Source organism: Volvox carteri (assembly GCF_000143455.1).
Source record: "Volvox carteri f. nagariensis unplaced genomic scaffold VOLCAscaffold_27, whole genome shotgun sequence".
NCBI lineage: Eukaryota > Viridiplantae > Chlorophyta > Chlorophyceae > Chlamydomonadales > Volvocaceae > Volvox > Volvox carteri.
Genome location: NW_003307570.1, coordinates 1,428,709 through 1,455,327, shown reverse-complemented (window position 1 = coordinate 1,455,327; position 26,619 = coordinate 1,428,709). Strand labels below are relative to the sequence as shown.

General features: G+C 56.8%; 3 protein-coding genes across 3 annotated transcripts; 2 read left to right on the top strand and 1 right to left on the bottom strand.

Moving 5' to 3' along the window:
* Positions 1–139: 139 nt before the first annotated feature.
* On the top strand, positions 140–2,302 carry VOLCADRAFT_81742 (uncharacterized protein). The gene is made up of 4 exons (XM_002952094.1): positions 140–500; positions 933–1,021; positions 1,265–1,404; positions 2,030–2,302. The coding sequence occupies exons 1-4, from the start codon at positions 234–236 to the stop codon at positions 2,107–2,109; spliced, it is 576 nt and encodes a 191-aa protein (XP_002952140.1). The 5' UTR covers positions 140–233; the 3' UTR covers positions 2,110–2,302.
* A 3,743-nt stretch (positions 2,303–6,045) lies between these two features.
* On the bottom strand, positions 6,046–12,214 carry VOLCADRAFT_118049 (uncharacterized protein; the record flags this gene model as incomplete). The annotated part of the gene is made up of 7 exons (XM_002952009.1): positions 6,046–6,083; positions 7,550–7,779; positions 8,188–8,348; positions 8,714–8,935; positions 9,426–9,710; positions 11,023–11,155; positions 12,135–12,214. 7 exons carry the CDS (start codon positions 12,212–12,214, stop codon positions 6,046–6,048), a joined length of 1,149 nt encoding a protein of 382 aa, XP_002952055.1.
* A 2,264-nt stretch (positions 12,215–14,478) lies between these two features.
* On the top strand, positions 14,479–26,619 carry VOLCADRAFT_81738 (uncharacterized protein; the record flags this gene model as incomplete). The annotated part of the gene is made up of 22 exons (XM_002952093.1): positions 14,479–14,719; positions 15,325–15,467; positions 15,987–16,088; positions 16,369–16,482; positions 16,988–17,103; positions 17,513–17,608; positions 18,253–18,358; positions 18,821–18,892; positions 19,225–19,458; positions 19,786–19,983; positions 20,462–20,662; positions 21,120–21,212; positions 21,637–21,750; positions 22,211–22,411; positions 22,665–22,800; positions 22,992–23,143; positions 23,485–23,531; positions 23,757–23,931; positions 24,309–24,499; positions 24,922–25,012; positions 25,666–25,817; positions 26,431–26,619. 22 exons carry the CDS (start codon positions 14,479–14,481, stop codon positions 26,558–26,560), a joined length of 3,105 nt encoding a protein of 1,034 aa, XP_002952139.1. The 3' UTR covers positions 26,561–26,619.

The following is a 26,619-nucleotide window of genomic DNA, read 5'->3' as shown; positions in this document are numbered from 1 at the left end:
GGTTTTACAGCTTTTCCGCTCCGAAAACTTCTGTTAACCCAGAGACGCTAGTCGTTACAGCACCTGCAGGCATGACAAAGCACATAGATCCTTTAATAATTCCTTGGCTTTTCACACTGAGCAGGTAGCTACGAGGCCCAAGAAATTGGCTATCGATCGCAATCAACGGGTTCTATTGCTAGAGTTTTTTCACCCGACGTGGTCTCCTAGGGTTAGCAGACAATCGTGTAAAGATGTCAAGCGCAGATGAAGAACGTGTGGCTTCATCTGCAAGCGCGTCGACGTCCGAAAGCGGCGTCCAGAACCCCTCTGCTGCAGCAACCAGCCCAACGAAAAAGAAAAAGGAGTGGCATCCCATTACAATGCCAACGCAACAGGAGCTTGCAGCCCAGGAATTTATGAACAATTGCTTGGTAAAATCGGCCATTTCGGGAGCGATGGGTGGCCTCGCTGGCTTCGCTTTCGGGCTTTTCTCCGCCTCCATGGAGAATGCACACGGGGTATGTCGCCAGTCATGAGGCTTTTGGGAAGCCACTCAGTTGGAACACCGAAGGGCACGCACGGGCGGGTTTTACGAAATCCACGGGAGCGTTTTGGTGCCCTTTTCCTGTGCACCTCCAGCATTCCGCACAGCCCATGGCTTTCTACATGCTTGAGGTATTCACACCCTTGGGGTTCTGGCTGTGTCAAGGACTTAAACCCTAAATCCATTTCCCTACAGGGGCTGGGTTGAGCCACGGCCCCCACCGCCATGCTGCGACCCTCGTTCCCCATTTCCTTTCTCATTTTCCGCTTCTTCCTCCCCAAATGCTGGGGCGTCGGCAATGTTTCTGTCGTTGGCGTTTGCTTATGATTCCCAGTTCACCTCGCAAGCTCCGACACTGCACGATCATTACTGTGTTGCGCTATCACCGCTGTCACGGCCACCGCAGGGTCTAGACACGGTGCCAGAACTCGGCCCCGAAAAGACAACCCGGGTCATACTGCGAGAGATGTTCCAAAACATGAAAACCAAGAGCGTGTGAGTATTGTGACGTTGGCTGGTGACATGTCGGGTGGGTGTACGGATTTGCAGTGTGTGTTTCGGGGCGGCTGCCGTACGGTTGAGGCAACTGCCGAACGACTAAGGCTGTTAAGGTGACCCAGAATGGAAGTACCGGGACTGAGGGTGCTTACAAGCAATCGCCCTGCCATGCGCCTATCGGGGCTTCACGTGACCAGGCTCCACCCGTACGCCGTACACCCGTACTGCATGACACGACAGGTCTTACGCGAAGGGCTTTGCGCTTATGGGCGCGCTGTATTCTTTCAACGAATGCGTGATTGAGAAGTGGCGCGCCAAGCACGACAAGGCTAACCCGGCGTTGGCAGGCTGCGTGACGGGAGCGATGATGGCGCATAGCGGTGAGTACCCTTGGAAGGGACCTTCAGGGTCAGGTCCGCGCTGGGGCCGTAGGCCTACTTTGGTTTGCGACTGGGGAGGAGGCTACATGGGGGATGATCGGCGGCAGGGTGGAGGCAAAAGGGACGGGAAAGGACGGGAACGGAGGCGGGGGCCGGGGCTGTGCTGTCTAGAAAGGCGATAGGGATTGCGGCGGAGCAATGAGGGCACGTGGGGAGGTGATGATGAGAGCGCGGCCATGGCCTTTGACGACTTGGGCGAAGGCCAGAAGCCGGTGTGGATGGGAATGCGAAACGCGGTTGGGTGGATGTGTAGTTTTAGAGACGAGCAGGAACCCCCCGCTCCTGCCTGAACCAACGTTTTGCCAGCGTCCCGACGAACCATATTATGGAACGCAGGCTGTAACTTCACAACCGTCACCACCTCGTTACATCAGCTGGGAGGTAATGCCTGGATAATATTTCTGGTGTCACCTCGCCCTCCGGCTCTTCCTATCTGGTGCCCTCTTTACGGGACAAGAACCCTTACCACGTATATCCCCACCTGATACTTTGAACTCCTCCCAACCCAAAACTTTCATCTCGTCTGAACGCGGGCGCTTGTGTGTTGTTGTTCTTCGTGCCGCAGCGGGGCCCACGGCCATGTGCTGGGGCTGTGCCTCTTTTGCGGCCTTCTCCACAGCCATTGAATACTGGATGGAGTCCTAGAGGCCATGTGTACGTACATACCTCGGCCTAGGGTAGAGGAGGGAGGCTGGCGGACCCGCCGGATGGAGAGTATCTGATGGCGCATCCGCCTCCCCCCGGAGGAAACGGCGTTGTGCTGTGATGTGCGGGATGCTGCATCAGCTGGGAGGACTGCTGATGTGCGCCGTGTGGACTCGTTTTTCAGTTTCCTGCTGCGGCCGCTGACTGACAAGCCGCTTTTCCCCAGGCCGCCGCCTCCATGGGGGCCCGTTCATTCCGCAGCGCCCTCTCAGCGCCCTCGGCTCTCTTGAGAGCATAGTCCAACCACTGCCATAAATCTGTCCAGACGGTCTGGTGTATCAGGTTTAGCAGGTAGCGTTGTAAGTGAAAAAAATGGGGGGCGGGGTCGCAGCCGGTATGTGCTGCCGCTGCGTTACTTTCCCGAGGGGGGGGGAAAGCCGTGGGGGGAGTCCATAGCTTTAATTCATTCCAACTTGCATCACCCCCCCCCTTGCCGTGTAAGGCTCTCCTCGCTTTTCAAGGGCCCTGCAATGGTCGCGGCATTTTGAGAGGGGCGGACGGCGTTACCCGAGCGCTTAGAGCTAACTTGGTGATGTGGCGTGCGGGCGACTAGATAATTGAGTGGGCGGACTGTTTCCGGTTGTTAAAAGCTGCCCAACACACGAAAATGGGCCTTGTGCCCCTCGACCTCTGTTCGGAAACACGAAGATCCTGCGCGATTTTCTTTGAATTTCTTGCTGGATTCCCCTTCCGGCGAATCGTACCAACGTGGCTTTTGTTCGCGCGCGTTGGGGTCCGTAATTTAAGGTGGAGGACTCATCTCCTCGGGCGGGTTGGGGGGGCACTTTCTAGCCCCAGCGCATGGGGACGAATGGGCTTCTCCTGCTTGCCATTGTCTCCACGGACTAGTAATAGCTATAGCGGAGTGCAGGCAGGGGATGAGGAGAGACATCCGGGGTCTTTGTGTGTATTCGAAGCGGCGGCGTTGACTCCCAGCTGGGCGGTAGGGTAGGGCGTGATAGTAGTGGGTAACGACCACCGCAGAGGGCCCAGGGGGCTGTGTGCCTGTTGATGCATTGGCTGGTGATGGTCAGGTTCACAAACCCGAGGTGGGAGCTGGTGCACGGCCGCTTTGAAGCATGGAAGGCAACACGATGATGGGGATCCTGAACCTCCACACCATCCCGCAATGCCACGCGGCTCCCTCTCCTCGTCAACCCCGCCGATTATGCTGCACCCGTAAGCAGGGCAGGAACAACAGTTCTTCCGTGCGGTGGTTAAGGGAAGCGAGGCCAGCAAAGACGTGAAGAAGTAATGGTAGCAAAACTTGTGGCAGGCTTACCACGAGTTGATGCAAAGGCGCGACAATTTTAAGGCAAATGGTCAGGAGAGCGAACGCGAACGAAAGTGGAGATACATACACAGATGGGAAGCAAAGGCGCAGCAAGTTGGGACCACTGAAGGCCCCCATGGAGTAGACCGGGGCGCCTCATGTCGTACGATGGGTACGCACCCAGAGACAGACACCCCGCACCAAGGGCTTTCCATTCTTTCCTCGCAACAAGGGCTTTCTCTCCACGCCCGCATCAAGGGCTTTTCCTTCTTGCCCTGTACCATAGAACTAAGCACCAGGACCAGCCGCTGAGCCAAGCCACCGAACCTCCAAGCCGCCTACCCAACCCCAGACCATCGAGCCATCCATCCAAGCCGCAAGCTACCCGTCCCCCCAGTTACTCACCGCCGAGCCGCCCAGCGGCCCAGCGGCCAAGCCGCCAAGCCACCGAGCTGCCAAGCCGCCCAGCGGCCAAGCCGCCCAAGTTGCCTTCCCAACCCCAGGCCATCGAACCATCTATCCAACCCGCAAGCCACCCGACCCCCCAGTATACTCACCGCCGATCCGCCGAGTCGCTCAGTTGCCAAGCCGCCGAGCCACCAAGGTGCCGAGCCGCCCTGTTGGCAAGCCGCCCCGCGGCCACGCCGCCGCAGTGGCCTCGGAAGGGCCCCGGTAACGACCAGCAGGTGGCGGTAGGGGAAACAGGACAGGTCATTAAGGGACAGTATGAAGGAAGCAGGGCTTCGTAAGACAGTTCGGTTGAGCTTCAATGGAACACGCATGTAAAAATACATACGTCATAACACGAGCTCATGATAAGATGGAAGCACCAGCCCCCGCGCTACATAACTGGCGACATTCCCATCGCACAAAGCACCACGCGCAACGGAACAGTCACGTTTGGCTGACGACTGGTAGCTCTGGTTTTGCTTTGCTGCATCTTTCCTTACTGTTTTGCTTCACTGCGCTGATACGCGTTTTGCTGCTGCTGCTGCTGCTGCTGCTGCTGCTGCTGCTGCTGCTGCTGTTATTGCTGCCAGCCGCCAGCAAAACATGACTGTATAGTATTCACGGCCCCGCGCACAGGGCCCCCTTCAGCTTGAGCCATCACATGCAAGAAGTAACTGCACAGAAACACCCTATGGGATTTCCACTCTTGACTGCAACCCCCCGGAAAGTCTCTGGCAGTAGCGCTCGCATGACCCAGGTCTAGTCACAGGTCATCTCAACGGAGCGCCAAGGCGCTAACACAACGAGAGGCTTCGCTTGCAAGCAAAGGATGAAGCAATGTTACAATTATCACTGAGCGGACGTAGTCGACCCCCAAAAAATGCGGCCATAAACTGTCGGCGCATTTCGCAATAAGCTTGCTGGAAATTTCCACCAAGGTTGACCCACCTGCAGATAAATACCGCCCCAGGAGCAGTGCTTCAGGTCATTCTGGTCTGACCCGTAGTTGCTCGCAGTCTCTGGTGAAGCTCACCGTCAGTTGTCGCAGCCTGCGCAGCTGAGCTCGCCCCCATTTGTTATGTAGTCTGCTTTTTTGTCAAAACATCGTGGAGAATGCTGACGGTTTACATTGCAGACGGCCTCCTTGCGCAAGCACCGTTAGAACAGGTTTTAACACAGCATAGCTTAGAATCTCAATTAATGTGTTTAAACCTAAATAACCTAAAAGACAGGGCTTGAAAGTTTGGAAAAAGCGAGCATCTGAAAGCTTTTATGTTAAGAATGCACGCGTACCTGGTACCTGGGTTCCTAATCCGTGGAACCCATCGGCCATTTCTCCACAAGTAAGGAAATATGTGTTCTGCCATATGTCTAGAAAGGTAAGCAAGGCCAGAAAGCGCAAGGAAAATGGTGGAAGATATCATTCAAGTTTTATCACAAATCCATGCACAGGCGAGACGACTGCTAGGCTATTGGTCAGAAGAAAGTGGACATGCACCGATGGAAAGCAAAGGCGCAGGAAGGTTCACACACGACAGCGTAAAGTGGCTAAACCTGCTGGCACACAATTGTGCAAGGATGAGCTGCAAGGATGAGCAGGCCTGGTTACACACGTGATGGTGATGTGCACAAGCGTGTCCTGAAGGTCACTGTCATGGGATGATGTGCACAACGGTGTGGATGTGCAGGGTGGCAGTTGACATGTCATTAAACATTGATGAGTCACAGGGAGACTGAATAGTTGTAGTAGTGATGCTACGGTTGGGAGATGAACATCTAGACTGCTGTTTAACCTGAGTGGCAGGCAGTGTTGATTCCTAGATAGCGAAGATGATGGCAGGGGTGACAGATGTGCACATATGGCCTAGATGGGTTAGATTGCTCTAACTACATGTTTACCTTGAGATCAAGACAGCCACTCTGATCACCAGCCCAACTGACCATTAACCCAACTGACCGTTAACCCAACCGACCGGTTCACATGTCTTTAACGATCGTTCATCGGTCGGTTCGGTTCACGAGCCCCAGTTGTGTTGAAAACGGTCGGTAACGGACCTGTTTATGCCATAGGGCAAGTGGAATACGCTGTTATGTGCGCGGTGTCCGTATTCTCTTTTACTCCCTACCACACGTTGCGGGTGAGGTGATGGCCGTCAGCCGCGGACGCGACTGGAGTTCTCCCTGGCTACCCCTGTGGTGGGTGGGTGTGGGCTTGGTCAGGAAGCCCTGCCGTGTGTGCGTCAACTAACTGCAAGGATATTTGCGACATGGACTACACGTGCATGATCGTCCTGTTTGTTCTTCGTGTTATGCATGCATTTGAATCAATAGATCTTTTCATTCCAACATTTTTGGTTGCTGCAGATTTCCAAGATTTCCTTTCTCCAAGTCGGTGATCTTCTTTCCTAATCCCCCAGCGACGAGGTTCCCGTCCATCCCACCCTACCCCTCATCATTCATTTTGCTCATTCACCCCCAAGGTTGTTCGCCTTACATTTAAAAGGATCAGACAGCATTTCACTTTTTGGAGGTCTTGAAATTGCCGTCTCCTTGATCGCTTTCTTAACGGCCGCTTTATCAAAGGCTCGAGGCTGAAAACAAACATAGCACCCTAGGGGGGTTTAAAAGCTTCGCCGCCTCCTAATCTTCCTCCTCCTCCTCCGACCGCCTGCCCTAAATTGGCGCTCAGGCAAAACCTCTCGAGACAAAAGCGCATATCCTCGCCAAACATCCATCAGCACCGCATTCCTTTTCCTTCACCTTAAAAGAGCATGCGAGGGCGGGCATCACCTCTTCATGGCCAGTATGCATTCGTAGCTGCCGCGCAGACTGTAGCAGCTGACCGCTGAAAAGGTCTCTCGAGTTGCTGGCGGTCGCGCTCTGCGCGTATTTATAGCACCGTACTGTGTACTGGCTGCTACATTCCCCCCCCTTTGAAGGGAACCGTCCCGGGCCCTTAGAGCCTCGTATACCGCCAGCCTGTGCCTACCTTCGCCTACCCTCGGGCAGTGGGGTGGCCAAGCCCACGTCGCGTCATGCCGCCCTTCATGCGCCTAGCCTTCAGGTTTTTCAGGCACAGAGACAATCCAGTCGGTTCAGCTACTTTTATAGTTTTTGTGCGATATTCGCTCACTGAGTCGCCACACCCGAAATACCACTCGAACGTGATCGGTGGGGGTTGAACCGACGACTTTAGGATCGTGATTTTTCACGAGGTCTCGATACCAAATGTAGCAGCTGACCGCTGAAAAGGTCTCTCGAGTTGCTGGCGGTCGCGCTCTGCGCGTATTTATAGCACCGTACTGTGTACTGGCTGCTACACAGACGGCCAGGCAGTCACACGTTGATATGGCCGTTGTTATTCATCTCGGAAAAAAGGGGAGGTTGTCCCCTGAGCTCCGGAGCAGTTCTACAGTGCCACAATTCAACCATCAGTCTGTCCGTCTGTCTCCCTGTCCATCTCAATCACCAGCAGTCCGTCTCGTTACTTGCAGTCAGTCAGTCAGTCACTTCTATCACTGCGCACTAGCTCCAGCCAGTCGCTACCCTACCGCCGTCCTTTCCCTTTCCCCCCTTTTCCTCCCCCTCCTTTGCCTGCCTTGCCAGCCGTGCCCATACCCCCGCCCTTGCCTCCCCTTGGCTTAGCTCCGCCCTTACCCTTAAACCCTCTACCCCCCTTGCCCCCTCCTCCTCCTCCTCCTCCTCCCCCCGCAGCCTTCTTTGCCCTCTTGCCCCCTCCCCCTCCTCCGCCTCCACTGCCTCCATCCTCCTCCCGCTTCCGCTTCGCCTGGCGCCGCTCCTCCCGCGCATCCGCCTCAAACTTCCCCATGGCCTTCCGAATGTCCACAATGTCATCCGAACGTTCCTTGAGGAACTTGTCAGCCAAGCTGTGGAACGATGGCCGCGGAGTAAACGCGGTGACGTCAACGCGGTGCGAGTAGAAGCAAGGCAGGTGGAATAACAGCAAGGGTTGAGTCAAATTAGGAGGCATTAGGCGCGCATGTTGGCAAAGTAAGGCAATTAAGGGCAAAGCCCAGGTCCAGCATGGGAACGGCAGGAAGTGACAGCACGGGGGGGGGAAAAGACGAACCACAGCAAGGACGGGGGAAGCTCCAAGAAGTCCTAGAGGAAACAAACCCGGGGCTTGGTGTCAATGGATGGCCACCACCCTGCAGCCTGCCTCTGCCAGGCTCCTAACTGCGCGACTACCCCCGGGCCCTGCCCTTCTGTCAACGCTGCCAGTCGTGTTCTGAAGCGCCGCTTCTTCTTCCCGCCTCTCCCTGCGCGTCTCGCACCTGCCAATCTTAGACCTCTCGCTCTTCACATCCGTCACCGACATAAATTGGCGCCGCTTTCCCAACGGAGCTCGCTCCCCGGGTTTCTCCCCGGCCAGCCGTTTGTCAAACTTGCCAATTGAGGCGGTGGAGATACCCGCCAGACGAGACGCAGACTTAATCTGTGCGGTTGGAGAAAGAGAGAAAGTTGCGAGGTGAGGTATTTGCGGCATGGTGACATATCGAATCCCGGATAAATAGCTTTTTCAGTATAGTATTGCAAATACGTGTCAAGGGCAATTGGTTGGCAAGTCAGGGCCAGCCGACTAGTTTCTAGTGTGCTGCTGTACGTGATTGGACACGCGGACAGACGAGACACAGCCGGCGAACGGGGTACAGCGCCCGCTTTAGGCGGTCTTTGTCCCACGACGGGAACTGTGGCTCGCTGAGCTGGAGAGCTGGCGGTTACCATCCCATCCCATCCCATACCAGCACCGTGGAGAGCTACCGGGCAGTACCCCCCCCCCAGACATTGCCCCACTCTCACATCCTGCTTGAGCTCCTTCCTCCGCAGCGATTTGTCCATACCCTTGCCGACCTTCTTGCCGCCTTCCCCTGGCAGTGTTGCCGCCAGACGCAGCGACGCGGGAAGCGCCCCCGCACCGACCCTCTTGGCGACCTGCTTGAGGTTAGCCAGCTGGGAGGCGCGATTGGCCTTGACGCGCTCGCGCTTCTCCGCTGCGAGGGCCGCAAAGGGATCCTCACCCGGCTGCGAGCCGAGGGGGAAGCGGGGAGGGGAAAGAAGAACCACACACGATTGAGCCGAGGGGGAAGCGGGGAGGGGAGGCGAGGACAGGAGGTAGTGGGCCAAGTTAGAGTGTCATTGCCATTGCCTATTAATCGGACGGAAGACAAACGGGCGAGGTGGGTTGGCAATAGAGATCAGTACAGAGCCGAGACAAATCACATAATAAAACCCCGCATCATGGAAACCGTGGAACCTCGTACACCCGTTTTGCAGCAGACGTCCATGATGCAGCAGCAGAAACATCACCCGAGCCACCTCAACTTCAGGGAATTTCAACCTTAACTAACTAACTTAGGGTAACAGCGCGACAACAATCCCTCCTGGCTCCCACCCAACCCACTTCTCCCTTCGAAGAAGCTTTTCTCAATCCTCAGCCTTCCCTTCTTTTCCTCACTAATTCAAAGCACGTACACACACACACACACACACACACACAGACACACACGCACACCTTGTCAGTGGCCTTGGCCTCAATAATGGGTATGTCGTTATCGTCGTTGAGGCGCTTGTAGCCGTACCGCCGCCGCCACTCCCCAGTGGTATCGTCGTAGGCTAGCTTGCTGCGCTTGCGCTTCACAATGCCCTTCTTGGCCGCGAACTGCTGCCACTTGGTCAGCGGCTTGGCCTTGGGCACCGGCAACGCGCGGGGTAGCTGCGTGGTCGGGGCCGGTAGATTGGCCAGGCGACCCCCCCTAACGGCCTCAGCAGGCAGGTTGAACAGCTGGGTCACTAGGGCCTGTAACAGATGGCGGTGTGATGGGGTGAAGCAGGCGGAAGGGGCGGATAAGGGGGCATAATCATCGTGATGGGGCAGGGGACAGTGTGCACGTGGAAGAGCGCATTGGAAGGGAAAGTAAACGAAAAGGCGAGAGGACGCCCATTTTGGAAAGCGGAAAGGGGCAGGAAGCAATCGTTTATCTATATATTATCCTAACTCACTTAATATTTTTTAAAATCAACGCGTTTGGGGACACGTGCTCGAAAAATTATTTTGTAGGCGTTCATAAGTTCCGCAAGTGATGGCCGCCGTATGCACAGAGCAGCCGTTGCTGCTGGTCTCACAACCACAGTGCTCCTGCTGTGCTACTGCCAGAACCTAAGGCCACTTCTGCAAACATGCCGCCGGATGACCCTCACAACACCCTCCCCATATCTTCCCCTCCCAAACCGCCGCCACAACAGCTATACAGCAAAGCACTCCGCTGCTGCTGGCTCCAACCTCGCGCCCGTCTGAAACTCCATAGGTCCTCACACAGCACACCAATACACCCAACCCCCATTGCCACCCGTTGTAAGCAGTATGTGGTGTATACACAACTCCACACCACAGGTGGGATTGGAGGTTGGATGCTCCTTTAGACGCGCAAGGGTCGCGAGTGTGGGTGTGGGTGTGTGGGTACCCGGGGGTGGCGGTGAGCCCCACCCCCCTGGAGTCCATCAAGTCCAGCGGCCATTCAAAAGCTGCCGCCCTAGGGAGGACAGCAACTCGCAAGCTGGGGACGGGGACGGGGCCACTGCCGCAAACGGCACCTCTCGACAGCTGCCAACCAAGCGCACTGGACTTTACCACATTGTCCTTTGCGCAGGGTGCCATTCCATTTTTCCTCGCTTCCACCACCACCGCCACGATCCACCACCACCACCACCGCCACCGTTGCTGAAGGGACGGAGGACCGCTAGGGCCCTTTGCTGCAGCTTTCCCCTCCACCACCGCCGCCCCCTCCACCACCGCCGCCGACCGAGCCGCCAAGATCCTTCTCCCCGTTTGCAGGACCTTACATAACACTTCCTCACCCCACCATCCCGTCCTGGCCCTCCTGAAGCCCTACCCTTGTGGTCTCCCCAGCCCAGCCCCGAAACCATGCGCATCCAAAACCACAACAGCAGTGAACAACACGCCGAGCTCTGCCAGGCTTGCGACCTTCCCGACGTCTACTCTGTGACCATGATCCTTCCCCAACCCCGCCGCAACAATCGCAACAAGTCACATCTCCTCACACATCTCAGGAGGGAGGCTGTTTCCCCCAAGGATGCGCACCCGCGAGTACCTGCGTTATCCCCCGGGCGATCTCCGCGCACATGCCATCTGGGTCCACTGTCAGCCGGGCCATGTCCAGGGGCGCCGGATCATAGGCGCTCAGGTTGCCAATGTCGAAGTCCAGGTGGCCCTCATACTCAGCCCTGAATACGTTTGAAAAGGCCACATTCATTCGGGATCGCTAAAGAGGAAGGAAATCTGATCCTGCTCGTTTCAGTCATCACCATCACAGGAGGCCTTTCTGGTTCAGCTAAACACCACATGGAGCTCCACCACCAAGGGCCACCAGCCAAGGGCCATAAGGGGCCGTGGAGAGGCAAGCAGCGCGAACGGCAGGGAGGTTGGGGGAAGGGGTGAGAAAGAGAGGCCCAGGATGGGCAGCGCTGGGCTGAGAGCGACGCCGGGTGGGCAGAAGGGAAGAAGATTATCTGTAGTATCGGCTTAAGGGATAGGGGTCGGCTATAAACCCGGACATAAGGAGATGTACGTAACAAAAGTATGAGCCGCCCATACATGTCATGAAGTCAGGGGATTGTGTCTTTAGGGGGATTACGCATGGCGATGGTTGCGGAGAGGTCGCGAGAGCTGCAGATCGGGGGGGTGGGGGGTGCGTGTGGCCCTTTAGCGTGCTAGTTTGTTCATCGAGTTACATCGGGCTACATCGCCACCATGGAATGCTAAGCTTTTCCAGTTGTTCGTTTTCATGCTTGTGAAGCTAACTGAACTGGCGCGGGAAAGGGTGCGGGAGCCGCGGCACGGGTGTGCGCAATGTGTAGAGATGTGACAGCAAGTGCAAGGGCAAGAGCAAAGGGGGAAGGATGTCAGAGGTTCACGGAGTTTGCTCGGGGAGTTTCCGGAGCAGTAAGCTGCTACTCGGGAGTCGGTGAAAGAGGGTTTAGGAGCCAGCCTGAAACGCAGCAAAACCCCGTCACTAGAGAAGCACCCGGCAGCGATGTTCACAAGACAATCCAAGGTGCTGAACCAGCCTTCAATGATGCTACGTAACCATCGCATGCACAGGGCAAAGCACCCCGCCGCTTCGAGGCCGTCCTTACGACGCAACCGCCGCCTTGTGAGACACCAAGCTATCGTGGAACAGGAGCCCCGCACCCAAACCCTCACCCTACGTACCCGGTGGCCACACCAAGCTGTTGCAATGTAACCTTTACAGGGCCGCCAGCCTCCCCGTCAGCGTCCGCCATTGGCGGTGCGGCGGCGATAGCGAAGTCTTTATACAAGCAGGTTGTTAAAGCAAAGGATCGCTATCAATTAAGAATTTAAAAGAACAAACGAATTGAGATGTCGCGGAGGGTATGAATCCTAAATAGTGATTTCGCACAAGAAAAATTTGTAGTGTTTTGTCTGTCCTTGGTTGATTAATACAATGCAATATCAACATAATTAGGAGTTTTAGCAAAAAGAGGACAGCTTGGCTTTGAAGGTACGGCAAGCCCTAAACTTCGGTCGCGAAAGACCCAAGGGGGTGATGCGATGCTTCAGTCATTAGTACTGTACAAGTGGTTTGGTATCAGAACGTAGGGAAAGGTCGCTCTTAAGGAGTGATCGGTGATACCCTATAGGAGTCTAGCCCTTCTGAACCTGGCTTCGCTCGCCCCAGCGTTTTGGAGGGTTCGTGCGCTGTTATTAGCCAACATGTTGACCCTCAGGCGTGGTCTTAGCAGCGCTACCGCTGGCGTGGGGCGCGCGTCGGCGTTGCCGTCGCTACCCCTTGCGGTCCCGGGCGCAGTAAGTGGCGCGATTTTGTGGACGACAACAGCTGATTAGGAAGTCGGAAACCATCTTATTGCCTTCGAGTGAACAGATGTCCCATCGGGGCATCGCGGCCTCTTGACCACCCGTATGTGGTTGCGGAGATCGTCGAGGTGCTTGCCCAGCATTTCGCGCTGTTACCACTTCGCATCCTTGTCATATGTATTACAAATCAGAAGCAGGCTCTGCTGGGTCCGGACGCACCCCATAGCCACTTCGTGACAGCGCAAGCACCCGCCGGGCCACAGAATCCGCCTCCCCTGCACTGCTGGACTTCCCCACCCGCTTGCTTTTCTCTTACGGATGCCACGTTCTCAGGACCGGGGTCTCCTACATCTTCCCTGACTACACAAAACACGAGAATAAACACTCAACTTCTATGCCCCCGACCCGGCTTTTTCCCCCTCTTCCTTGCAGCACCCGGGCATGCGCCTGTCGGTCTCATCTGTGCCTTTTGCCGCATCGCCGCTGATGGCGCCAGCGCTCCGCCGCGTGCCAGGTAGGTCTCAACCCGGTACCGGTTCATAATCTGATCTGGGTCATGGACGATGTGGGTCACGGCTGAGTAGGGCCGCAGCCATGCCGTAGATTCTAGCCACGTGTAGGAACGGGATTAGGGGACTCTTACGGCTTGGCCGCTTAGTTCTCAGCGAGCGCTCTAGCTAGGACGGATGCGTCCCTCGGTGGGCATTGCCCTTGGAAATGGGATTGCCATTGGTTGACATGCATGCATGTATGCATGCATGCGGCGCGAGGGGATTCTTCCACGGCTGTACCACCACTACCATACTACCCTGAGGAATCCAGGCACGTCCAAGGCCACACACACGCGACAGTCACACCAGCCGACGAAGGAGGTGCTGGGAGGAGGCGGCCATCAATCTTTACTTACTTCCCGTTTTTGTTCTCCCGTTCTTGTTCGTTCTTCGTCGTCGTCGGCTTCATGGCCGCCGCTGGTTTGGCTGCCCGGAACTAGCTGAACCAATCGAATAGTCCAGGGGAGAAGGCGGGAACATGGCGTGTATGTCCTCCTGTTCCTTGAGGAGGGTTTTTTTAAGGATAATAGCGCATGGATGACAGTCACAGGAGCAGCGACGGCACCGGCAGTAGCAGCCCCATCCTTTGCCGCCACACGCTAATACTACTGCCTGCAAGAGTTCTTCACCTGCTCAGATCACCACTACGCCATGGACGTCGCTAACCCACTCAACAGACACTAGCTCGCCCAACCAAAATCGGCACCGCGCGTCACATCAGTCTATATCCCGCATTGCCGCAGTATCTCTGGCATTTGCTTCGCTCGCTTCATTCGCCAGTGGTTCGTCTTATCCCGCAATCCGCAATGGATGTCCTTTCCCCGGCAGCCCAACGCAGTGTTGCTGTTCGTCCCTCAGCCGCCTTCCTCGTTTTCTGCACGCAGCGCCCCACAGCATTGTCGTACTCTCAGTGATGAGGGAAGGGGATTACGGAGCTGAGGAAGGAAAGGAGTACCTTCATCATTTGTCTATCCCTGCAGAACCTGCCACGCCTGCCCGAACATAAGGAGTTTTGGCCGATTGCATCATCCTTTTGGACAGTAGCTAGTTGTTCATCTGGGGCGGCAGCGGTTGATTCTTTCCTTCTTGCCCATCCTGCAGCCTGCATGTCTGTGTGCCCGGCTCTCCAAACTTACAAATTTGATTCTGGCTTCTTGCATATGATTGCGCCCCCCCACCCCACCCCACACACGCCCACATATACGCACACAGGCGGTACGCTGGGTCGGCAGCCCTTCCGGGCCCTAGCGACTGCCGCTCCTGCGGTGGCCTCGGCAGCCGCCACCGCCGCCGCCGTCCCCGTCGCCATTGTGGAGAAGGCCCACGGCTTCACGCTGCAGCGCCAGCAATACGTCAAAGAGTACGGCAGTCATGTTCTGCTGTACAAGCACGACAAGACGGGTGAGGAAGCGGCGAAGCTGTTATCATTATTCCTGCACTTTCCTGGCCATGCGTCATGGACGTCCGTGGTTCCGTATGTCACCGCGGCTGCCACAACCATCGCCATCGCCTGGCTGGGGTTCTGTCGGGCATCTGTCCGCCGCTTGGGTGCCGTCGTACACCCTATGCCCATCCCTCTACGCAACATAACCCTCACCCTCCGTTACGCTGTCACACGAAACGGCACTTTGATGTTGAGTTACGGCGTTCTTGCGGCGTCAAAAGCTCCACTGCCCTTACGACCTGCAATAACAAAAACACCAACAGCAGGTGTTCTGTACATGTCTTTGCGGAAACTTCTGCTCGCCCTCTCCTTCCGGTGGATCTCGGCAATCCGCGTGGTCATGAGAGCCCGTCGAGGGTGGATCTATCGTCCTAAGCTCCAAGCCCTTCGGTTCACTCCCCGCTTTAGCTCTCTCCCAGCCCTCTTCCCCGCCGCTCAAGCCAACACTATACTGCGTCATACCTTTGCTGCTGGTGCTGTGTATGCAAAGTGTATGTGTGTGCATTCATAGATAATTCCTATTTGCGTTTTGCGTATCTTAACCTTCCTTGCACCCGGCCAGGCGCCGAGCTGATCAGTGTGTTGAACAGCGACTTGAACAAGACGTTCGGTGTGGTGTTGCGCACGCCGGTGGACGACTCCACGGGTATCCCCCACATCCTCGAACACAGCGTGCTGTGCGGCAGCAGGAAGTACCCCATAAAGGTGCGTTGCGTGAAGGGCTTTGCTTAAGTTGGGCCATGGAGGCCATCGTGCCAACAACACTTGGAGGGTAAGACGGGGGTCTTCAGATGCGTATGTGTGTGTCTGTGTATGTGTCTGTCTGTCGTGTCAGCGACGGGGCCCCCAGCCAGTCCACCCAGTCACCCCGTATACTGGGGTGTCTGCGAGACCACCCACTGAGCCCCCACAGCGGCTCATTCCTCTCATCCTTGACCCCCTCGCTTGGAACTCCCCGTGCCCGCGGCTTAATCGCCGCTACACATGCATCCATGTATCGTTGAACTGGACTCTTGCAGCAGCGGCATAACAGGTTTTGCATGGCAAGCATCCAGGCTCCTGAGTCAACAGTCCCCGTTCTTCCCAAGTACCATAGCCACCATCACTGATTCTCTTTTGTTCTCCTTGCCCGTCTGCTGCTTCTCATCCCCCTCCCCTCGTTCGTGGTTCGTCTTTCCCCCTCCCCCTCCCCCTCCCCCTCCTCGTCCTGGTGCTGCCCCACAGGAGCCTTTTGTCGAGCTGATGAAGAGCTCCCTGAACACCTTCTTGAACGCCTTCACCTACCCCGACCGCACCTGCTACCCAGTGGCGTCCACAAACACGCAGGTGAGGGGGTTGGTGATGGTATGAGCATGTGCGGTGTGGGTGGTGGTTGTGGAGGTGGTGGGGGATTTCCTTGCCACCCCTGCCTGTTGCTGCCCACCCCCTCTTCCCTGACGCTTCTCTCCGCTGCCAGCTTTTCCCCCTTCTCAACTGGATTCACTTAATTGCCACCTGCCACCCGCTTTCCGCACCTGCCCTGTCTTAACCTCTATACTACACACGCATACGCGCACACTCGCACACTCGCACTCACGCCCCGCCCGCGCCTGGCCTTCCTCATCAGGATTTTTACAACCTGGTGGATGTGTACCTGGACGCCGTGTTCCACCCGCGCTGTGTGTCCGACCGACGAGTGTTCGAGCAGGAGGGCTGGCACTTCGAGCTCGACAGCAAGGAGGTGTGTCTTCCTGCCTGTTTGTCCCGTCTGTCTGTTTGTCTGTTTGGTTCTGTGCCGTGAGAGCTCTGCATGTGTCCATGTATATATGTTTGTACGGGGGCCCCGCACAAGTAAGAGTGTGTGTTAATGTGGCGTGGGGAATGAGCGAGCAACCTGCTAAATGAAACCGGAAACGGTGTGGCGGGGGAGAGGGAATGGGTTGGGGAATGAGATGCCCCAACTGACCCGAGGGTCGGCCTGTGACAACGAGGTGCTGGGCCAAGTCAAGTATCACGGTCGCCGCTTTCCTGAATCGAAGTGTCGTAACGTCTCCTTCCGAGCCCCAGCCAACTGCAACTGCAACTGCAACCGCCTTTCTGCCGTAGAAGTCTCACGTTGCCTGTTACCCCGCTTGTACCTCTGTCCCAGGCTGCTCTCCTTAAACACTTCTTTCCCTCTATTTCGCTGCCGCTTGCTGTCCATATGGCTTGTACGGTGTGTCGTACATTTCCCCTCCCCCCGTCAGGAGCCCCTGACCTTCAAAGGTGTGGTGTTCAATGAGATGAAGGGCGTCTACTCCTCCCCCGACTCGAGGTTCTACCGCATCGTGCAGCAGGCGCTGTTCCCGGACAACACCTACCGGTGAGTGAGGGGGTGAAGGGGGGAAAGGGGGCGTCCCTGAAGAGGGACGCACTCGGCGACTGGGTTGGTTGAGGGCCTTGAAGTGCCCGTGTTCGCGGTGTTTTTATATGTGTGTCTTGTGTGGCAGGGGTTTGGGACAAGCGTTACCTAACCGCCTGCTGAACCTTTTGGGGGGGGAAGTGCTCGGAAGGAACCAGGGGGGGTGACGACCACGTCTTTGGGACCCGGTTTGCGTCTCCGCTTCCCCGGCCCTTTCCCCCTTGGGTTTTCCTCTTCCTCCTCCTCCCTCCCATAAGCGCTGAAGAAAGCCCATGTCTTCCCCCGGCTCGTAATGGACGTGTCGGCAGCTGATCCTTTGCTTTCTTGTATGTATTATTGTGACCTCCCCCCTTCTCTCTCTCTCTTGCAGACACGACAGCGGTGGTGACCCCGAGGTAATCCCCGATCTGACCTTTGAGCAGTTCCAGCAGTTCCATGCCAAGTACTACCATCCCTCCAACGCCAGGTGAGGGGAGGCGCGGGGCGGCTTGGGACTGTGTTGTTGGTGGTGGTGTTGCTGCTGCTGCTGTTAGTGGTGGTATATGGAGATAGGAGAGGGGGGCAGGGGAGGGGGTTTAAGGGTTTGGGGCACATGAAAGCGGGGGCTTAAGGGGCGGGATGACGGTGCGTGCGTGCGTGCCCATCTCTTTCATACTTTTGATGGGAATACGCTTGCGTTCTCTCTCCGACATACATACACACACACGTGCGCGCGCGCAAGCACACTCACGCGGATACGCTTTCCCGCACACATCCTCAGGGATTGGAGCCCCAACCACCCGCGCTGCCATGTTGTCCTTGCTTGCTTGTCCTCACGCCCTCCCTCCCACCCCCCACCCCCCACTACTTGCTACTATCTTGCCCTGGCAGCAGCTTCAATCGCGTGTGGTTCGTCTTTCCCCCCCCCACCAACCCTCCCACCCCACACACCGTGACCCACCCCATTCCCCTGTTCCCACCTCTGCTGCCTCCTGGTCCATCCGTCTTTCTCTGGTATCTGCTTCATTCGTCAGCGGTTCGTCTTACCTCCCCCTCTCTTCCTCTTTCCTTGGCAGCAGCTTCACTCGCTCGTGGTTCGTCTTACCGCCCTCCTCTCCTGCCGCCCCTTAGGTTCTGGTTCTACGGTGATGATGACCCGGTTAAGCGACTGGCGCTGCTGGACGCCTACCTGTCCGAGTTCGAGCGCAGGGAGGTGGACAGCAGCGTGGAGACGCAGGTAGGCTGGGCAGGCAGGGCGCGGGGCTCACAGCATATCACAATCCTCTCCCTGCAAGCGGTCGCAAGAAACCTGCTGGGTTATTACCTGCTGCCTGTGTAGGTGCTCGGGGCCCTCGGTGCTGCTCTTAAAACCTCCTAGGATATCTCCTAGGGATAAGCTATCATAGTAAAATAATTGACAAGAGTGGGCGCCCAGCTGGTGTCTCGGCAGGTGCATTTTAGAGGGTTGCTGTGCGCAGAGCACAGTGGCAGCATTACCGGCCCTGTGGGAACCGAGCTTCATGTGACATAAAGGTTTAGTAGTTTGGAGCGAGATGACGTATTCGCTGTCTTGGCGACTTTCCGCGTTGCACCGAGATCTTTGTTTGTGTGTCTGGTACGTGTGTGCATGCCTGTATGTGTGTGTGTGTTGTAATACCCCTATTTTTTCAAAGTCCACCCGCTTTCCTACGCCCCGCAGAAGCTGATGCACACGCCGCGCCGGGTTACCGAGCACTATGCTGCGGGTGACGGCGAGGAGGGCGAGCAGAAGGTGGGTAGGAGCCGGGGGGGAGAGAAGGAGGGTTTAATGGAGGTTTAATGATTGTGGGGGGTTAGGAGTGTCGACGGTATTCATCGCCAGTGCTCGGATAGTTGCCTGTGTGCTAACGGGTTTCTCTCCACCCACAACCCCGTGCGTCATATCTACAAGTCCTGGCATATCACCACTCCACGCGCACACACATACATACTAGGGCAGCTGATACCCTGGGTGTCGGCAAGATGTTTTGCTGGAGACCTTTTGTATATGTTTCCCCCACCCTTTCACTCCACCAAGCACGCATTACAACACATTTGAACGCACACGGTCATGCGGTTGTCCAGGCCTACGTGGGCGTGAGCTGGGTGCTGTCCGACACCCCCCTCGACGTGGAGACGGAGCTGGCCCTGGGCTTCCTGGACTACCTGATGCTGGGTACCCCCGCCGCCCCCCTGCGTAAGGCCCTTAATGACAGCCGGCTGGGCGCGGCGGTGATCGGAGGCGGCGTGGATGACGACCTCAAACAACCCTGCTTCACGCTGGGTCTCAAGGGGGTCGACCCCGCGGATGCGGATAAGGTAAGGCTGATAGCTGTGAAGTCTGTGATCCCCTTTTAGTTGTTCTGGGCCGCACGCGCGCTACGCAGACGCGACCAAGGGCCGAGGGACCCGGCGGGTAATAATAAAGTGCATGGACGGACCTCCTGGGGCCTCCTTCATGCGAAGTCTCTGTTCCTTAGTTCGGCCCCTTTCTCACCCGTCTCTTTTGATGTCCTCGGCAGTTGTTTCCTTGACTTTGCATGTAACTCTGCTCGCCCTTCCCTTCCCTTCCCTTCCTCCGCCTGCGTTTTTTCCTTGCCTTCCCCGCGTCCTAACCCTCTCCTCCCTCCTGGCGATTTCACGCAGGTGGAGGCGCTGATCACCTCCAAGCTGGAGGAGCTGGCCGTCAGCGGGTTCTCCGCCTCGGCCATCGAGGCTGCAGTGAACACCATCGAGTTCAGCCTGCGGGAAAACAACACCGGGTCGTTCCCGCGGGGGCTGTCACTCATGCTGCGGGCCGTGGGCGCGTGGATCTACGACCGGGACCCGTTCACGCAAATGCAGGTGGGCAAAAGGGGAGGGAGGAGGGGAGGGGAGAGGCGGGAGGGAGAGGATGGCAGGTATCTGCACCGTTGGAGGAGGATGGTCGGTCTGAGAGGGGGCCTACATGGCGGTGTGGTCTGGTCTGGTCTGGAATAGTTTTGACACCGATCCGTAATGCCAGCTTCAGATTTCCCCTTATTTCCCCGTTTTCAGGTGGGGGAGCTGTTACCCAGATCCTCAATGTTGAAAACTGCAAAAATTGAAAACACACGAAAATCGGACCCCCCCCCGTAACCCCAAAATCCCAAAACTCAACCCATCGACCCTCGTCGAGATCATGTTTCCAATCCATCGGTCGATACTCGCAACCTCCTGGCTTCCTGGCCTCTACTAACTTCTCTACATTCCCAATTGCCGCGGGCCGTGCCTTTCCCCACCCACACATCCATACACCCACACACGAACACAACACTGCCACGACCACATACCACCTCGGCAGTGGGAGGACGCTCTGTCCTCTTTCAAGTCCAAGCTGGCATCCGGTCAGGACGTTTTCGGTCCCCTCATCCGCTCCTTCCTTCTGGACAACCGGCACCGGGTGACCGTACAGCTGCTGCCCGACCCCGCGCTGGCAGCGGCCACGGAGGCCAAGGAACGGGCGCGGCTGGAGGCGGTCAGGGGAACCATGCAGGATGAGCAGGTGAGAAGGGTGTCACAAAGGGAATGACAAAAGATGTGTGCGTGTGAGGACGGCGTGCTCATGTTAATGTATGTCAATGAGTGTAAATGATGAGATGGCTACTTGTATGGTATCGGGTATTGTTGAAGGGGTTGTGCCACGACGAGGGGCGGGGGGAAAGGTGCCGAGTGCGTGCGCGCGCATGTTCCCAGTCGTGAGTCAGGTAGGTCGGTAGGGGGCCCAGCAGGCTGGGGATTCCACGTTGCCAGCGAAATTACTTGTTGTCCTGCACCTGCCTGGAAATTTTGTTGATGTACTTTACCCTCGCCATCTGCTCTGTCTCTGCTCCGGCCCCGACCTGCCTACATCGAGCTACCTCCAAATTACGTTCCCCATATATTTCTATATATCTGATCTGCTCATGGCCGATCTCTAATTTATTTCCTCCGTTATGCCCCTGGTCTGTGTCCTTGACCAGCTCGAGGCTGTGGTTGAGAACACATCCGCGCTCAAGGAGCTCCAGGAGACTCCCGACCCGCCCGAGGCGCTGGCGTGCATCCCCGCACTGCAGGTGGGAAGAACCACTGGCCTCGGAGAGCAGGGAAAGGAGGCGGTGATTGGAAGTGTTAGGTGAAGATTTCCTAGACTCAGACGTAAACTGGGACTTGGGGCTTAAGGCTTGAGCAGGGGTGCGGCCCGCACCAGTTGGCGTACACCCAGCGGTCGTGTGTTTTGCTGCCGCTGTTAGGGTGCCGAGGCAAGAGGAATGATGGGAGAGGGGGACAGTTTCATTTATCCGGCGAAGGGAAGGAAAGGAAAGGAAAGGGAAGGGATCTTTGTTGTTCTTCATCCTCACGCAAATTATAACGGCCCCAGCAAAAGCGGCATGCTGATTTGTCTTGGCAGCCGACCAGCAAACTCCTGTGGAGTGCACCGCCCGGTGTCCCCGCAGTAACCTCATCGCTCCTCCTCCTCTACAACTCCCTCTTTCGCAGCTGTCCGACATTCCCCCCACGATTACCAAGGTGCCCACATCCTCTAAGGCCCTGGCTGATGGCGCCACTTTGCTGGCACATGACCTCTTCACCAACGCGGTGCTGTACCTTGAGGTAGGAGTAGTTGGGTAGACGAGGAGTAGTTGGGTAGACGAGGAGTAGTTGGGTAGACGAGGAATAGTTGGGTAGACGACGAGGCGATCGGGAAAATGGAGGAGAGTGACGGGAGCAAATGGGGGATGGAAGACCTTGACCAGGCAAGACCAGGACATGAACGAGGAAGGGGTAAGAAGGGGGCCACCCTTTAATGAAAAGGGTGGGAGGTCGAGAATGTGCGGGTTGAAAGGAAAACCCTAGACCGGCCGGACCCAGATAAATCCCGGAGGCCCCTTTCGCGTTTGCGGAACTCTCCTGGAGCTGCTACCCCCTTTTATCTTCGTGCCTGCCTAAGCACTCACTGCGGTGGTTTCCTTTTTACACGCGAAATTCTCTAACCTCCGAACTTATCCCAACTCTCATCTCCCATCCCCTTCCATGGCCTTCCCTGCCCTACCCCCCTTGCCTATCCTTGCAGGCCGCCTTCGACCTGCGCCCGGTTCCCTCCCGCCTGCTGCCGCTGGTCCCCTTGTTCTGTCGCAGCCTGACCCAGATGGGCACCAGCAGCGAGAGCTTCGTCGAGCTGACGGAGCGCATCGGTCGCAAGACCGGCGGCATCTCCATCTATCCTTTCACCTCGGCTGTGAGAGGCAAGGAGCAGCCCGTGGCGTATATCATGGTGGGAATTGGGGTGTGGAGAATTGGGGTGTGGAGAATTGGGGTGTGGAGAATGGGGGTGTGGAAAATTGAGGTGTGGAGAATGGGGGTGTGGAGAATGGGGGTGTGGAGAATGGGGAGGGCAGCGGTGAGGAGTGAGAGCGAGGTCATTATCCCCAATCCTCCAGTCGATGCGTTTTTCTTTCTTTCTTCTCTATTCGTTACCTACCACCCTGCCTCACCCGCCTCACCCGCCTCGTTCTGTGAGCTCACAGGTCCGCGGCAAGGCCATGAGCGGCAAGTTCGGTGATATGCTGGACCTGATGCGGGATATCCTGCTGACCGCCCGACTGGATGACAGGCAGCGGTTTACGCAAATGGTGGCGGAGACCAAGGCATCCATGGAGAGTGGTGAGAGCGAGGGAGGGAAAGAGGGAAGGAGAGGTTCCCCGTTTTGAAGCTTTTTTTTGTGTGTGGGGGAGAGGGGGGGGTGAGGCGGCGACGGGGTCGAAGGTGCCGTACTGCCGATAACGGTGGCGGCGGTGGCCATGGCGACGTAAATTGAAGTGGTGGTTGTGGTCGTCATTGCGGTTGTGGCACAGGCATCATCTCGGGCGGGCACTCGTACGCGGGCAAGCGGCTGGCGGCGCAGCGCGGCCTGGCGGGTGTCCTCTCCGAAACCATGGGCGGCCTGTCGTACTTGGAGTTCATCCGCGGCCTTGCCAAGAAGATCGAGACGGATGACGGCTGGCAGGTGAGAACGCGCTAGCTACGGAATGTGACACGGCGGCACCGTCCTTCACATCTCAATCTTCATGCCCCTGTTCATGTCCATGCCTCTTTCTCCTCTCCTGGGTAATGGTACCCGTAACCGCGCGTCTACTTCATCTGTTCTTCTCCCCTCCCGAGCCCTCTCCTCCCATGGAGAAAGACCCCTCACCTGTTCTGGTCCCAACTCCCCCTCCTCCTCCCCATCATTCTACCCCTCAATTCGGACCCCGACACTTCACGCCCGCCAACCTCAACTGTTCCCCCACAGAGCCCCCACCCCTTTACCTCCTTCAATCAAACTCGCCCCTTGATTTCGGTCTGCAGGAGATCAAGTCCGACCTCGAGGCCATTCGCTCGGCTCTGCTGCAAAGGTGTGTGGACCAGGGATTGGGTTGGGAATGGGGCTCCCTCCTCAGCCTCCTCGTTTGGGGTCGTCTGGCTTCCTTCCCTTTCCCCCATCCTACCCGCCCTCTCAGCTTCTTCTTTCAGCTGCTCCCACTTTCCCGCCTTCATCTCCTTTCTTTTCCCGCACTCTGTAACCCTGCTTTCCCTCTTCGCTCCACAACGCACACACCTGTAATTTCTAACACCAACAGGAACGGCGCTATCGTCAACATGACGGCCGACTCCGCCACGCTGGCCGCTGCGGAGGGCCCCGTGTCGGACTTCCTGTCGGCCCTGCCCGCGTCCTCGGCCGCCCTCTCCTCACAATCCTTGACCAGCTCCTTGCTGCTGCCCCGGACCAACGAGGCGCTGTGCGTGCCGACGCAAGTAAGCGGGGTTGCGGACCGGGGAATCCCCCACGTGCTTCACTCGCCAGTGGTGGTTCGTCTTAACCCCATGTGTGGGGTCACCGGGGGGATGTGTGACTTGCATGGAGCTGGGGTGGGTGGGATGGGATGGGGTGGGATGGGATGCGTCAGTGTGTTTCGTGTGCGTGCATGGGACTGCGATTTTGGTTACACCGTGGTTGATCCGAGGGTCTGGTGGACCAAAGGTTGTCGTTACCTCTTTTCTCTCAAAATCATAAACTCCATGACTCGAATGTTCTTCCCTGATTTCCCCCCACCTACCACAACCATGCCTCCTCCTCCAACTCCGCCTTCTTTATCCTCCCTTCGTCTTAACCGTCCTCCTATCCTCGGCAGGTTAACTACGTGGCCAAGGGCGCCAACTTGTTCTTGGATGCGGGCTACGAGCTCAACGGCAGTGCCTACGTGGTGGAGAAGTACCTGGGCAACACGTGGCTTTGGGACCGCGTGCGAGTCGTGGGAGGAGCGTACGGAGGATTCTGCTCCTTCGATTCGCATTCGGGCATGTTCACGTACATGTCGTACAGGTATGGAACTTCGTGTGGAGATGTTTTGTGTGTTACATGAGACGTCGGATATCGTGGGGGGTTCGGTGGCTACAATGGTGGTGGTGTGTATGCCGACCCCGCGTTCACGTACCCATGTGCGTGCGAATGTACGTCCGCATGTATGTATAATGCCTATAATGCCTGATGAAATTGCTAACGTTGCGTCTGTGCTGTGCCAATACAATTTAATAATCGAAGACGCTTACACTAAAACTAGTTAAAGCGCCGCCTGCAAGTAGACCACAAAGTACTACAACGCATAAAGTTTGGAAGAAAGCGTAAATGTAATGGAAGCGAACGCAGCAGTTCGTGCGTGTGTGTCTGTAAGAGTGCGACGGCAATCTTGGCGGATCTCCATTCCGCTCACCGCTCACCGACCCATGGGCCACATATGCCTACAGGGATCCCAACCTGCTCGACACGCTGGAGGCGTACGACGGCTCCGCCGACTACCTGCGCTCTCTACAACTGACCAAGGACGAGCTGACCAAGGTACGACACGGGCGACATGCAAATACACCAATGCGGTTCTGTCGGTTCTCCCTCCCGAAGTCTCTTTGTGTTGTTGTCCTGTCGGATAGGCAAGGCATGTTTTATTTTTTTAGGGAGTCCGGGAGATTAGGGCGTAATACTGCGTCCGCTCCCGCTTATGGAAACCCTATAGAGTCCGTAGATCCGCTTGCGGTGGAGCAGCACGACGGCTAAGCTGACCTGTATCTAGGTACCTGTCAAGGCAATATATAATTGCCATCAGCAAGGACAGCAGGAAAACTGCCAGCTGGGGCTCTGCAACAAGAGCTTCCTAAGGCCCCTTCGCTCTGCGGCTGGTGTACTTAGCAAATGCTTGCAGCTGGGCTTTCTGATCCGCTCCATAGGCTGTCCCCGGTAACTGTGCTTTGGAGGAGACCGCGCACGGTACCACCACACCGGCATCCTAATTGCCTTAATAAGCTCCAACCGTCCAGCCCCCTCCCCAGGGTTCCCCTCCTATATAGAGGTGTGTATCATCACTCTATTCACACTTGTTGGAACGTCGATATGACCCATCTGTGACAGCACTGACCCCGTACGTCTCCCTCCTCTTCCCTCCTTTTCCTCGTCCCCCCTTTTCCTCCTCCCTCCCCGTCCCCCTCCCTTCCTGCCAGGCCATCATCGGCACTATGGGCGACATTGACGCCTACCAGTTGCCTGACGCTAAGGGCTACTCAGCACTCGTACGGCACATGCTGGGGGTGACGGATGAAGAGCGCCAGATTCGCAGGGACGAAATCCTGAGCACCTCCAACAAAGATTTCAAGTGAGTTGGCGCCGTTGCCGCGCTGCTGCTACTGCTGCCGCAGACGGGCGGGCGTGAGGATAGTTTTTGTGTTGATTTGCCTGCTTGCCTTTGCGGGTTTCCTAGGCTGTATTTTATGGGTTTTGGGTCCACACGGGCTCAGGTTTTCGACATGTTAGGTGAGATCTTAAGGGGAGGTGTATAGGGGAAAAGAAGGGTAGCTAGGCTGTAGCATAAAGAAACCAATTCACAAGGCCCGATGGTCGCGTGGATGGGTTGGGATGTTTGGATGGGTTGGGATGTTTGGATGGGTTGGGATGTTTGGATGGGTTGGGATGTTTGGATGGGTTGGATCGAATGGTGGGTAGTAGGCGGTAAGGAATGGTTTAGGTTCGGAAGGTACCGGTCGATTGGATGGCAATGGGTTTGTTGTCAGAGCGCGGCAACAGTTCAGTCGGGTCGCGTTAGGACGAATGGAATACGATTCAACGCCTTCATCTCTGGAAAACCTAAAGACGTCTCCGCCCGCTCTATTCCGTCTCTCCCCTAAAGACGTTACCGCTTTCCCTGCGTGTACTTTCTTAATATCTTCCCCGTGCACTTTCCCCTCCTTTCCCTGCACCCGCTGCCTCAGAGCCTTCGCTGAAGCCATCGAGTGCGTCCGCGGCGCCGCTGGGCGAGTGGTGGCAGTCACTTCACCTGAGAAGGCCAAGGCAGTGCTGGAGGAGCGACCCGACTTCTGGGACGTCAAGAAGGTGCTGTGATCTCTAGGAGCAGCGCAACGCAATACTACACAGCGGGGTTGTCAGACGCACTTTGGCGG